Source organism: Phyllobates terribilis, unplaced genomic scaffold (genome assembly GCF_046119375.1).
Source record: "Phyllobates terribilis strain yellow unplaced genomic scaffold, ASM4611937v1 Scaffold_8__6_contigs__length_399053987, whole genome shotgun sequence".
Classification (NCBI taxonomy): Eukaryota; Metazoa; Chordata; class Amphibia; order Anura; family Dendrobatidae; genus Phyllobates; species Phyllobates terribilis.
The window spans coordinates 262,271,054-262,285,637 of NW_027362768.1; the positions used below are offsets into that span (position 1 = coordinate 262,271,054).

Sequence of the window (14,584 nt, forward strand, 5' to 3'; positions counted from 1 at the left end):
TGTTTTTTGTGATGCTGACATTTTTATATTTTTATTTATGTTAGGAGCAACAAAGATGTTGTTCACGTTTGTGGTGAGTCTGCAGTCATTCTATGTAACTGCAGACTTCTGAATTCTCACATTGCGCACTGCACACTGTCAGGATTCTCTGGTGCCAGCAATTTTCATACAGGTGCATCTCACTAAATTAGAATATCATCAAAAAGTTAATTTATTTCAGATCTTCAATACAAAAAGTGAAACTCATATATTATATAGAGTAATTACAAACAGAGTGATCTATTTCTAGTGTTTATTTCTGTTAATGTTGATGATTATGGCTTACAGCCAATGAAAACACAAAAGTCATTATCTCAGTAAATTAGAATACTTTATAACAACAGCTTGAAAAATGATTTTAAAACCCCGAAATGTTGGCCTATTGAAATGTATGTTCAGTAAATGCACTCAGTACTTGGTCAGGGCGCCTTCTGCATCAATTACTGCATCAATGTGGCGTGGCATGGAGGCGATCAGCCTGTGGCACTGCTGAGGTGTTATGGAAGCCCAGGTTGCTTTGATAGAAGCCTTCAGCTCGTCTGCATTGTTGGGTCTGGTGTCTCTCATCTTCCTCTTGACAATACCCCATAGATTCTCTATGGGGTTAAGGTCTGGCGAGTTTGCTGGCCAATCAAGCACAGTGATACTGTTGTTTGTAAACCAGGTATTGGTACTTTTGGCAGTGTGGACAGGTGACAAGTCCTGCTGGAGAATGAAATTTCCATCTCCAAAAAGCAGAGGGAAGAATGAAGTGCTCTAAAATTTTGTGGTAGATGGCTGCGCTGACTTTGGTCCAGATAAAACACAGTGGACCTACACCAGCAGATGACATGGCTCCCCAAACCATCACTGATTGTGGAAACTTCACACAAGACCTCAAGCAGCTTGGATTGTGTGCCTCTCCACTCTTCCTCCAGACTCTGGGACCTTGATTTCCAAATGAAAATTGGAACTCTGGAACCTTGTGGAGTGTATGAATGGCTGCCTTCTGGACATCTGTTAAGTCAGCAGTCTTCCCCATGATTGTGGAGCTTAATGAAACTGACTAAGGGACCTTTTTAAATGCTTAGGAAGCCTTTGGAGGTGTTTTTTTTAAATTATTCTAATTTACTGAGATAATGAAGTTTGTGTTTTTATTGGCTGTAAGCCATAATCATCAATCATTAACAGAAATAAACACTTGAAATAGATCACTAATAGATCACTGTTTGTAATGACTCTATATAATATATGAGTTTCACTTTTTGTATTGAAGAACTGAAATAAATTAACTTTTTGGTGATATTCTAATTTAGTGAGATGCACCTGTACATACATTCACATTCTGACTAGACATGCGTGGCCTCACTCAATGAAAATGAATTGAGCAAGGCCAGATACGTCTAGTCGGAATGTGGCCAGAAGTATACAAATCTCATATTTATGCTCACATGACTGTCGACTCTTGCCACGGCAAGGGAGAATCCTAAAAGTGTGCAGTGCATGCGCTGGGAGAATTCAGAAGCCTGAAGACACATAGAAAGACTGCAGACTTTAATCTCAAACCTGTACAAGCCCTTTAATTATAAAATGAAGCCCTGTAGCATGCCAATCCTAACAGCGTGTAATATACTCACTGCCAGGATTCAGCTCTGCTTGCAGGTTCCATCAGTCATCACAAGGCCACTTCACTCACATGCGATTTTCATACTAAGGCCGGGGTCCCACTAGCGTATTGCATCCGATGCGAGAGCATCGGATGCGATATGCTAATGACATTAGACTCCCACTCTGCTGTGAGCAGGAGCTGAATGTCAGTGCTCTGTGCTGCGATCCTTTCGCACACAGAGAGGATCGCAGCACAGCTGTGGAGGGGACGGAGAAATCAATTTCTCCATCTCCTCTGTTGCTGGCATCAGCGAGAATCACACTGCGCTCGGGTGTTATCCAAGTGCAGTGCGATGTTTCACACGCAACAATAGGCTTATATAGGTGCATGCGATCCGAATCCAGCATGCAATCGCAGCATGCTGCAATTTTTTTTTTTCAGCCCGATCGCAATCCGAGCTGAAAAAAAAAAACACCACTGAGCACACCATCATAGGATTAAATTGGCACAAATGCAATCCAATTTTTTATCGGATTGCAAACGTCCGATTTAATCGCAAGTGAGAGCGAGCCCTTACGGTCAAGTATCAACTAGCTTTTCTTCCTGCTTCTCTCAAAGAGAATTAGGAAGAGCAGCTCGTTGGTATGTGACTAAAGCCACGGCCCCACTATCAGTATTTGGTCTTTTTTTTTTCTCAGGAGTGGGAGCCAAAATCAGGTGAGGAACAATCCGAGAGAAGGTATAATAGAAACAAGTCACCAATTCTGCATTTATCTTCTGCAATTATCATCCACTCCTGGTTTTGGCTCCCAACCCTAAGAAAAAATAATGACCAAATACTTCTAGTGGGGCCGTAGCCTTAGAGTGCTAATTGCATACTGTTAAATATTAATTACGGATATTCATTTTATTCTTAATTCTAAATTCTGTACCATACATTGCATAAGATTGCATCAGCCATCTTGCTAGGGTTTCTAGATGACATGCGCTATTTGTGCATTTTTAGTTCAGTGCCATATGCAGAAGAACAGGTGCTATATGACCGGCCTATAAAAGCCCATGTTAGAGACAGGGGGGCTTCTTGCCATTTCACAGGACACAAGACGAGGATCTGTGTGTGAACAGCTGCTGATGTAGGCCCAAGGAGACACGTACTTTACCCGGACACATGGTGTCATCCTGACACACGTGCTGGACACAGACAGACGCAATCTACCAGCCAGGATCCCAGGAAAAGATGGGTGAATCTGAACTATTAAGCTAATCATGGACAAATGGCCAATCACTCTGTAACTATATAGCTATTTTATGTAACTATTGCAATCATTCTTTTTAATGGACAATCCGAGAATAAATCAATAAATTTTTTTCATAAGAATATCGTGATATTGACACTTTGATCAATCACATCTGATAAGAAGTCCTCAATAGAAAAATTATACGGAAATAAGTATTTTTTTTACATATATGCGCTGGGGAAAGGAGGGGGGGGGGCGCAAAACTGAATTCTTACCCCAGGTGCTAGGAGACTTAGCTACACCTCTGAAAACCGATACTGGAAAAAACAGTACCAGTGTCATCAGTGTTTTGGATTAGTGTGTAATGTGCTTTCCATGTGCCATCAGTGTGCCAGAGATTGACAGCGGCATTTAACTAGTTAAGAGCTGCGAGTGGATCGCGATTCCACCCGCGGCTGTTGCGGGCACATGTCAGCTGACATGTGCCTGGTTCAGTACGGGCTCAGCACCGGAGCCCACGCTGAACCGGGAGTGCCGACGTGGTGCGTACTATTACGCACAATGTCAGAAAGGGGTTAAAAAACAGACATATCTCCGTGTGGTTTATATGGATAGAAGGTCCATGTAAAAGCACGGACATCACAGCAGCATAGGTTATAATGAGTAAGTGTGGCATCCATGAAAAAGAGATGCCACACGTACTACATACATGGATATGTGAAGGGGGCCTAAGTCAATCAGCTGGGGAATCTGACCAGAGTGGATTTGTGTAGCAGCTGAAGAGAGAGACAAGCCAGAATCCCTCTCTGAGAAAAGACTGCACAGGTTATGTGAACCAAATTGCAAGTATAACTGGTTGCTGTGGCAATAACCATTGTGTTTGACCTAACTAGGACTAGCTCAGCTGTGTATGAGTAGCAAGGGTCTATTGTGTTTAGCTAACGACTGCACAAGGCTATGGATTTTGTGTTTATGGTTTTATTTTGGTACTGCGCAACCAGTGGAAATAAATGTCACATTGTTTTGACCAAGTAAGCCAGTGCTTGTGTAAATGCTACCTAATGCCTTCCTGGCAGCCTGAATCCATTCAATATATATGTACAGTACAGACCAAAAGTTTGGACACACCTTCTAATTTAAAGATTTTTCTGTATTTTCTTGACTATGGAAATTTTACATTCACACTGAAGGCATCAAAACTATGACTTAACACATGTGGAATTATATACTTAACAAAAAAGTGTGTAACAACTGAAAATATGTCTTATATTCCAGGTTCTTCAAAGTAGCCACCTTTTGCTTTGATGACTGCTTTGCACACTCTTGGCATTCTCTTGATGAGCTTCAAGAGGTAGTCACCGGAAATGGTTTTCACTGGGGTTGGGACCATCAGTTGTGTTGTGCAGAAGTCTGGTGGATACACAGCTGAGAGTCCTACTGAATAGACTGTTAGAATTTGTATTATGGCAAGAAAAAAGCAGCTAAGTAAATAAAAACGAGTGGCCATCATTACTTTAAGAAATGAAAGCCAGTCAGTCTGAAAAATTGGGAAAACTTTGAAAGTGTCCCCAAGTGCAGTTGCAAAAACCATCAAGTGCTACAAAGAAACTGACTCACATGAGGACCGCCCCAGGAAAGGAGGACCAAGAGTCACCTCTGCTTCTGAGGATAAGTTTATCCGAGTCACCAGCCTCAGAAATCGCAGGTTAACAGCAGCTCAGATTAGAGACCAGGTCAATGCCACGCAGAGTTCTAGAAGCAGACACATCTCTTCAACAACTGTTAAGTGGAGACTTTGTGCAGCAGGCATTCATGGTAAAATAGCTGCTAGGAAACCACTGCTAAGGACAGGCAACAAGCAGAAGAGACTTGTTTGGGCTAAAGAACACAAGGAATGGACATTAGACCAGTGGAAATCTGTGCTTTGGTTTGTCGAGTCCAAATTTGAGATCTTTGATTACAACCATCGTGTCTTTGTGCGACGCAGAAAAGGTGAAAGGATGGACTCTACATGCCTGGTTCCCACCGTTAAGCATGGAGGAGGAGGTGTGATGGTGTGGGGGTGCTTTGCTTGTGACACTGTTGGGGATTTATTCAAAATTGAAGGCATACTGAACCAGCATGCCTACCACAGCATCTTGCAGCGGCATGCTATGCCATCCGGTTTGCGTTTAGTTGGACCATCATTTATTTTTCAACCGGACAATGACCCCAAACAAACCTCCAGGCTGTGTAAGAGCTATTTGACCAAGAACGAGAGTGATGGGGTGCTACGCCAGATGACCTGGCCTCCACAATCACCAGACCTTAACCCAATCGAGATGGTTTGGGGTGAGCTGGACCGCAGAGTGAAGGCAAAAGGGCCAACAAGTGCTAAGCATCTCTGGGAACTCCTTCAAGATTGTTGGAAGACCATTTCCGGTGACTACCTCTTGAAGCTCATCAAGAGAATGTCAAGAGTGTGCAAAGCAAAAGGTGGCTACTTTGAAGAACATAGAATATAAGCCATATTTTCAGTTGTTTCACACTTTTTTGTTAAGTATATAATTCCACAAGTGTTAATTCATAGTTTTGATGCCTTCAGTGTGAATGTACAATTTTCAAAGTCATGAAAATACATAAAAATCTTTAAAGGAGAAGGTGTATCCAAACTTTTGGTCTGTACTGTATATATATATATATATATATATATATATATATATATATATATATATATATTTATATATATATATATATATATATATATATATATACATATATATGCATATATATTTTTTTCTTACTATACTTTACACAAACTTCTGTAACTCACCTTTTTGAGTCAGAAATTCAGAACAAAGGAACTGTGCTTCTTCTGTCACTCTCTCCTCCAGGGATTTCTTGCCCATCCCAAAGTTTCTAAGTGCTGTCAGTGTAAATCTTCTTTGTTCTTTCCATGATCTCCCATAGTGGGCGAATAGAATGCCTAACATATAAAATGTTCATTATCAAAGAAAGAAATATAGTGTTTCATTTACATCTTCTATTTTGATTTACGCCAGTATAAAAGTTGAATGTTGTTAGACAGTGAAAATCAATGATCATTCTGGAGTGATAATATTAGCACTGTTTTTCCATTAACACCTACCAAGCAGTGAGGCTAAGGGCTCGTGCACATAACCGTATCTTTGGTCCGTGTGTGATCCAACAAAACATTGGATCACATACTCTGATCAGAGTGTGACCAGTACAATTGGCCTGTTATTTTTGAATGAGAGAAAATACAGTCGGGAGACCTTAGCCTAATAAAAGAATTAGTTCATTCATGCTGGCACCATGTGTTTACAAAAAAACATTCAATTTTCTTAATATTTTTTTTCTTTTGAACAACAATTACATTTAATCTTTATAAGACATGCTAAATCTCTTGTATTACAACTTAAACATCACTCATATACATAAATAAAATAAAACTAATTTAAATAGAAAATGCTAGAATGCGAGAATAGGTTTGGCACATGCTTGTTTGGTGGTGGGATGTAACCCTCATATTGTTGCCCCTTCAATATGGTTCCCAGTAATTTATTGAATGCCTGTTTAGCTATTTGGTTGTTAATGGCTGATGGTCCGATGTATGCAGCTGTGGTGACAAACCCTTCATATGTCACTGGTTAATGAGAAGGATTTTGACATCAGTAAGTACTAATTCAGGGCTTAATACTGGTATAGGGGCACTTTGATGGTACATAGCATTGTGAAGGTATTACTGCTTTGTCCGAGACCAATGAAAGTATTTATTAAGTAGAGAAATGAGGAAGTGAGTGGATTGTGGAAATACTGTATATGCATGTTGTCCCACAGGAACCTGCATGCCCCTACAGCCAATGTGAGACAAGCCAATTGTCTGACAGTAGAGAGACATGACCAAGACCTGATCACCTGATGGGGCATGACTGTGTCAGCCCAGAGTTGGATTGTAAAGCAAAATTTTATTTGAGATGCATGTTGCATGCTCATGGCTGACGAAAAACAGGGATTAGTAGTCAAATGGCTAAGAGGACCCCAGAGATGCAGAGCAATTTTAAGTAACCGATGCAACCCTTCAAGTTGCACATAGGTACAGCAGGCTGCAGAAGATAGTACTTTAAGTTAAAGGAGTTGTCCACTACTTTCACACTGATGCCCTATCTGCACCAGGCACCCCCGCAGATCAGCTGTTACCAGTGACGGATGTGCTTACCTGCGGTGCTTGGCCGTCCATCTGCAGTGGCCGCTGCAGGGTACAGCACATCTATCCCCCATTCCATTGAATAGGAGGCGGATGTACAGTAAAAAGCACTGGCCACTACAACTTGACGGCCAAGCACCGCAAGTAAGCACTTCCGGCCGGCGCCGAAACCGATAACAGTTCCACAAAGTCAACTATCACTGCAGCCCTCCACCAGTCGGGCCTTTATGGCAGAGTGGCCTGACAGAAGCCTCTCCTCAGTGCAAGACATATGAAAGCCCGCATAGAGTTTGCTCAAAAACACATGAAGGACTCCCAGACTATGAGAAATAAGATTCTCTGGTCTGATGAGACGAAGATAGAACTTTTTGGTGATAATTCTAAGTGGTATGTTTGGAGAAAACCAGGCACTGCTCATCACCTGCCCAATACAATCCCAACAGTGAAACATGGTGGTGGCAGCTTCATGATATGGGGATGTTTTTCAGCTGCAGAGACAGGACGGTTGGTTGCAATTGAAGGAAACATGAATGCGACCAAGTACAGAGATATCCTGGATGAAAACCTCTTCCAGAGTGCTCTGGGCCTCAGACTTGCCCGAAGGTTCACCTTCCAACAAGACAATGACCCTAAGCACACAGCTAAAATAACAAAGGAGTGGCTTCAGAACAACTCTGACCATTCTTGACTGAGCCAGCCAGAGCCCTGACCTAAACCCAAATTGAGCATCTCTGGATAGACCTGAAAATGGCTGTCCACCAACGTTCACCATCCAAACTGACTCAACTGGAGAGGATCTGCAAGGAAGAATGGCAGAGGATCCCCAAATCCAGGTGTGAAAAAACTGTTGCATCATTCCCAAGAAGACTCATGGCTGTACTAGCTCAAAAGGGTGCTTCTACTCAATATTGAGCAAAGGATCTGAATACTTATGAATACTTATATCACTTATGTGATATTTCAGTTTTTCTTTTTTAATAAATTTACAAAAATTTCTACATTTCTTTTTTCTCTAGTCAAGATGGGGTGCAGAGTGTACTTCAATGAGAAAAAAAATGAACTTTTTAGAATTTACCAAATGGCTGCAATGAAACAAAGAGTGAAAAATTTAAAGGGGTCTGGATACTTTCCGTACCCACTGTAAATACACTCCTCAACATTGAAATTGCACAACAAAGAAGGGAAAGTTGTGGAATTATGCAAATCACAAGATGGGTAGACATTTTAATGGTAAGCAAATGATAACAAAAATCAAGTATAAGCAGGTGGTTGCAGAAATCCCTGCACTCACATGCATTGGCTGCTATCAATGAGGTTATTAAAAAGTTGTCCACTACTTTCACATTGATGTCCTATCCATAGGATAGAGAATCATTGTATGATCGGCCGGGGTCCCGCACGCAGCACCCCCGCCGATCAGCTGTTGTCAGTGCCAGCGGCCGCCGCCGCCGGCCGGAAATGCTTACCTGCGAAGCTTGGCCGTCCATCTGCAGTGGCCGCTGCAGGGTACAGCACATCTATCCCCCATTCCATTGAATAGGAGGCGGATGGGCAGTAACAAGTGCCAGCCACTATAACTTGATGACCAAGCACCGCAGGTAAGGGCTTCCGCAGGTATGGACTTCAGCTGATTGGCGGCCAATCATACATTGATGCCTTATCCTACCCCTTTAATTGTTGTCTGAGGAATGTTCTTCCATGCTGAAAGCATTAGGGCACGCACATCATCAAAATCTGTTGCTGGCAGCTCCCTTTGCAATTGCCGACCAATGTTCTATGCTCAATGGGTAAAAAGTCCAGAGATGCTGCAGACCATGGTAGCACATTTAAGCCATGCAGACTGCTCACAGTATCATGATCAAAATGCAGCCTGGCATTGTCTTGTTGTAAAAATGGCTCCAGGGGCACTTTCGGTGTATGGCCATGCCACTAGTTTCACCACCAAATCAATGAAATGTCAAGTAATCAGTAGAGATGAGCGTTGTTCGACTCGAACTGTTTGCCAATCTCAAATTCGAGCTGCTTTGGGCGCTGTTCGAGCCGTTCGGCGAACACGAACGATTTGAAAAAAATTCGGCTGTTCGAGGTTATGTTCGATAACTGTTCGTGCACCAAAATCATAACTGGATTTTTTCTCAGTAATGATGAAAATTAATGTTAATACGCAGTTTGAGTGTACAGCGGGGCAGGGGGAGGGGCAGGGGTTGGATCTCTGCAGGAATAATGAAGATCTCCATTTTTTTTTCTCTTTCCCGCATTTACAGTGGGGAGGTGCAATCTGTCAGCCTATCAGCAGCGCACACACGGAGCGAAGTGCTTTTTTTCACACAAGCAAGGGCATGTGTCATTGGCAGTGTATGTCACATGTCCTTGCCCTATAAGACCCAGTCATTTTCCCCGTCACCACCATTTTCTCACTGCTGCAGCTGCGTGTTAGACGGCACCGCTGTTGCTGTGTGCGCCATACCTTGTTAATTTCAAGCCAATTTTCGCACAAATCTACAGATAGCTTGGGAGTAGGGAAGAGTTGTGATTGCAGTCCTTTTAAGGACTAGGTTACAGCATTTCCTACGACTTTTATCAGGCAGGTCTGTGCTCTTAAATAGATAGGTTGTGGGAGTAAAGACTAATTGTAATTGCAGTCCTTTTCAGGACTAAATTACATCTGTTCCTATCAGTTTTTGCCAGGCAGGTCTGTGCCAGTGCTGTGCAAGTTTTTTTTCACAGCATTTGGCTAAATCAAGCAAAGCTAATCCTTTTTGGCCTATTGCATGTAGTGCCGGCGTCCCTGCCCTCTGCTAGGCAGGGACGCTGTTCCCCTCACCGCTCTGCTCCGTGCCCGGCGTCCCTCTCCCGCTCTGCTGGCAGCGCTCGCTCCTTCCCGGCCACTGTGCTTAGGGCGCGCGCGCGCGCTCTCCCTCCCTCTTAAAGGGGCCGCGCGCGCCGTCCTAAGGAGTCCCCGGCCAATGGCCGGAGGACTTTACCATATATAAGGCACCTCCTCCAAAATGGAGGTGCCCGAGCAATGTTGTTTGAACCTGTGTCTCACCTGTGCTTCAGCCCTCAGGTCCCGTTGCCAGTTACCTGCCAGTTACCTGCCAGATTCCTGCCAGTTTGCTGTCCTAATCCTAATCCTGCCTGATTTCCTGTTACCTGCCTGCCTGCCTGAGGTCCGACGGTCTGCCTTACAACTCCGGTCAGTCTGTCTAAGGACCAACTTGCCTGCTCACCTGGGAGCGCACATCAGCCACCTGCCTGCTTGCCTGAGGTCCGACGGTCTGCCTTACAACTCCGGTTAGTCTGTCTATGGACCAGCTTGCCCGCTCACCTGGGAGCGCTTCTCCGTTACCTGTCTGCTTGCCTGCCCGGAGGCTCCGCTGTCACGTGCTGTGACCACCAGCTACTCCAGACTCTTGCCCGCTCACCTGGGAGCGCTTCTCCGCTACCTGCCTGCTTGCCTGCCCGGAGGCTCCGCTGTCACGTGCTGTGACCACCAGCTATTCCTGAGACTCTTGCCCGCTCACCTGGGAGCGCTTCTCCGTTACCTGCCTGCTTGCCTACCTGGAGGCTCCGCCGTCACGTGCTGTGACCACCTGCTATTCCAGAGACTCTCGCTTGCTCACCTGGGAGCACACGTCCTCCATCTGCCTTGCTAGCCTACCTGGAGGTTCAGCCATCACAGGTCGTACCTACCCTTTATCCAGAGACTGCCCCGATCACTTGCCGTAACCTCCTGCCCGTACACCCAGAGACTGTCCCGGTCACCTGCTGTGACTGCCTGCCTGGTCGCCACCCGCTCCCTTACAAGGACCGCCCCCTTGTATAGTAGCCCAGAGGTTCCGCCTCCCAGACCCGTTACATTGCAGAGTGTGTTAGTCAGTGGAGTAGCCTATCTGTGTTGCAAGCTACACCACCTGTGTATAGAATAACAATTTTTTTACTGCACCTAGTGAAGTAAAACCTTTTGGGCATAGAATCATTATATTAGTCCATCTATACTGACCTCCATAAGGTTGCAAATTGAATATAATTTTTTTCTGCATCTAGCTCTGAAAAAATATTTGGCCTTCTAGCTGTGTGTGGGACTTGTTCTATTAGTCCATCTATACTGACCTCCATCAGGTTGCAAACTGAATATAATTTTTTTCTGCATCTACCTCTGAAAAAATATTTGGGCTTCTAGCTGTGTGTGGGACTTGTTCTATTAGTCCATCTATACTGACCTCCATCAGGTTGCAAATTGAATATAATTTTTTTCTGCATCTAGCTCTGAAAAAATATTTGGCCTTCTAGCAGTGTGTGGGACTTGTTCTATTAGTCCATCTATACTGACCTCCATCAGGTTGCAAACTGAATATAATTTTTTTCTGCATCTACCTCTGAAAAAATATTTGGGCTTCTAGCTGTGTGTGGGACTTGTTCTATTACTCCATCTATACTGACCTCCATCAGGTTGCAAATTGAATATAATATTTATCTGCATCTAGCTCTGAAAAAATATTTGGCCTTCTAGCAGTGTGTGGGACTTGTTCTATTAGTCCATCTATACTGACCTCCATCAGGTTGCATATTAAAAATAATTTTTATCTGCATCTACCTCTGAAAAAATATTTGGCCTTCTAGCAGTGTGTGGGACTTGTTCTATTAGTCCATTTATACTGACCTTCATCAGGTTGCAAACTGAATATAATTTTTTTCTGCATCTACCTCTGAAAAAATATTTGGGCTTCTAGCTGTGTGTGGGACTTGTTCTATTAGTCCATCTATACTGACCTCCATCAGGTTGCAAATTGAATATAATATTTTTCTGCATCTAGCTCTGAAAAAATATTTGGCCTTCTAGCAGTGTGTGGGACTTTTTCTATTAGTCCATCAATACTGACCTCCATCAGGTTGCAAATTCAAAAAAATTTTTTGTCTGCATCTAGCTCTGAAAAAATATTTGGCCTTCTAGCAGTGTGTGGGACTTGTTCTATTAGTCCATCTATACTGACCTCCATAAGGTTGCAAATTAAAAATAATTTTTATCTGCATCTAGCTCTGAAAAAATATTTGGCCTTCTAGCAGTGTGTGGGACTTGTTCTATTAGTCCATCTATACTGACCTCCATCAGGTTGCAAATTAAAAATAATTTTTATCTGCATCTAGCTCTAAAAAAATATTTGGCCTTCTAGCAGTGTGTGGGACTTGTTCTATTAGTCCATTTATACTGACCTCCATCAGGTTGCAAACTGAATATAATTTTTTTCTGCATCTACCTCTGAAAAAATATTTGGGCTTCTAGCTGTGTGTGGGACTTGTTCTATTAGTCCTTCTATACTGACCTCCATCAGGTTGCAAATTGAATATAATATTTTTCTGCATCTAGCTCTGAAAAAATATTTGGCCTTCTAGCAGTGTGTGGGACTTGTTCTATTAGTCCATCTATACTGACCTCCATCAGGTTGCAAATTCAAAATAATTTTTTGTCTGCATCTAGCTCTGAAAAAAATATTTGGCCTTCTAGCAGTGTGTAGGACTGGTTCTATTAGTCCATCTATACTGACCTCCATAAGGTTAAAAATTGAATATAATTTTTTTCTGCATCTAGCTCTGAAAAAATATTTGGCCTTCTAGCAGTGTGTGGAACTTGTTCTATTAGTCCATCTATACTGACCTCCATCAGGTTGCAAACTGAATATAGTTTTTTTCTGCATCTACCTCTGAAAAAATATTTGGGCTTCTAGCTGTGTGTGGGACTTGTTCTATTAGTCCATTTATACTGACCTCCATCAGGTTGCAAACTGAATATAATTTTTTTCTGCATCTACCTCTGAAAAAATATTTGGGCTTCTAGCTGTGTGTGGGACTTGTTCTCTTAGTCCATCTATACTGACCTCCATCAGGTTGCAAATTGAATATAATATTTTTCTGCATCTAGCGCTGAAAAAATATTTGGCCTTCTAGCAGTGTGTGGGACTTGTTCTATTAGTCCATCTATACAGACCTCCATCAGGTTGCAAATTCAAAAAAATTTTTTGTCTGCATCTAGCTCTGAAAAAATATTTGGCCTTCTAGCAATGTGTGGGACTTGTTCTATTAGTCCATCTATACTGACCTCCATGAGGTTGCAAATTAAAAATAATTTTTATCTGCATCTAGCTCTGAAAAAATATTTGGCCTTCGAGCAGTGTGTGGGACTTGTTCTATTAGTCCATCTATACTGACCTCCATCAGGTTGCAAATTCAAAATAATTTTTATCTGCATCTAGCTCTGAAAAAATATTTGGCCTTCTAGCAGTGTGTGGGACTTGTTCTATTAGTCCATCTATACTGACCTCCATCAGGTTGCAAACTGAATATAATTTTTTTCTGCATCTACCTCTGAAAAAATATTTGGGCTTCTAGCTGTGTGTGGGACTTGTTCTATTAGTCCATCTATACTGACCTCCATCAGGTTGCAAATTGAATATAATATTTATCTGCATCTAGCTCTGAAAAAATATTTGGGCTTCTAGCTGTGTGTGGGAATTGTTCTATTAGTCCATCTATACTGACCTCTATCAGGTTGCAAATTGAATATAATATTTTTCTGCATCTAGCTCTGAAAAAATATTTTGCCTTCTAGCAGTGTGTGGGACTTGTTCTATTAGTCCATCTATACTGACCTCCATAAGGTTGCAAATTAAAAATAATTTTTATCTGCATCTAGCTCTGAAAAAATATTTGGCCTTCTAGCAGTGTGTGGGACTTGTTCTATTAGTCCATCTATACTGACCTCCATCAGGTTGCAAATTAAAAATAATTTTTATCTGCATCTAGCTCTAAAAAAATATTTGGCCTTCTAGCAGTGTGTGGGACTTGTTCTATTAGTCCATTTATACTGACCTCCATCAGGTTGCAAACTGAATATAATTTTTTTCTGCATCTACCTCTGAAAAAATATTTGGGCTTCTAGCTGTGTGTGGGACTTGTTCTATTAGTCCTTCTATACTGACCTCCATCAGGTTGCAAATTGAATATAATATTTTTCTGCATCTAGCTCTGAAAAAATATTTGGCCTTGTAGCAGTGTGTGGGACTTGTTCTATTAGTCCATCTATACTGACCTCCATCAGGTTGCAAATTCAAAATAATTTTTTGTCTGCATCTAGCTCTGAAAAAATATTTGGCCTTCTAGCAGTGTGTAGGACTTGTTCTATTAGTCCATCTATACTGACCTCCATAAGGTTGCAAATTGAATATAATTTTTTTCTGCATCTAGCTCTGAAAAAATATTTGGCCTTCTAGCAGTGTGTGGAACTTGTTCTATTAGTCCATCTATACTGACCTCCATCAGGTTGCAAACTGAATATAGTTTTTTTCTGCATCTACCTCTGAAAAAATATTTGGGCTTCTAGCTGTGTGTGGGACTTGTTCTATTAGTCCATTTATACTGACCTCCATCAGGTTGCAAACTGAATATAATTTTTTTCTGCATCTACCTCTGAAAAAATATTTGGACTTCTAGCTGTGTGTGGGACTTGTTCTATTA

The 14,584-nt window shown here is 42.1% G+C and overlaps 1 protein-coding gene across 2 annotated transcripts in view; it reads right to left on the reverse strand.

Annotated features, from left to right (window-relative positions):
* Positions 1–14,584, reverse strand: part of LOC141157212 (cytochrome P450 2D15-like) — a 267,789-nt gene that overhangs the window by 159,187 nt on the left and 94,018 nt on the right. For both annotated transcript variants that reach the window (XM_073644201.1, XM_073644202.1), the window contains exon 3: positions 5,678–5,830. In XM_073644201.1, the coding sequence (XP_073500302.1) occupies positions 5,678–5,830 (153 nt within the window). The remainder of the gene's footprint in view (positions 1–5,677; positions 5,831–14,584) is intronic.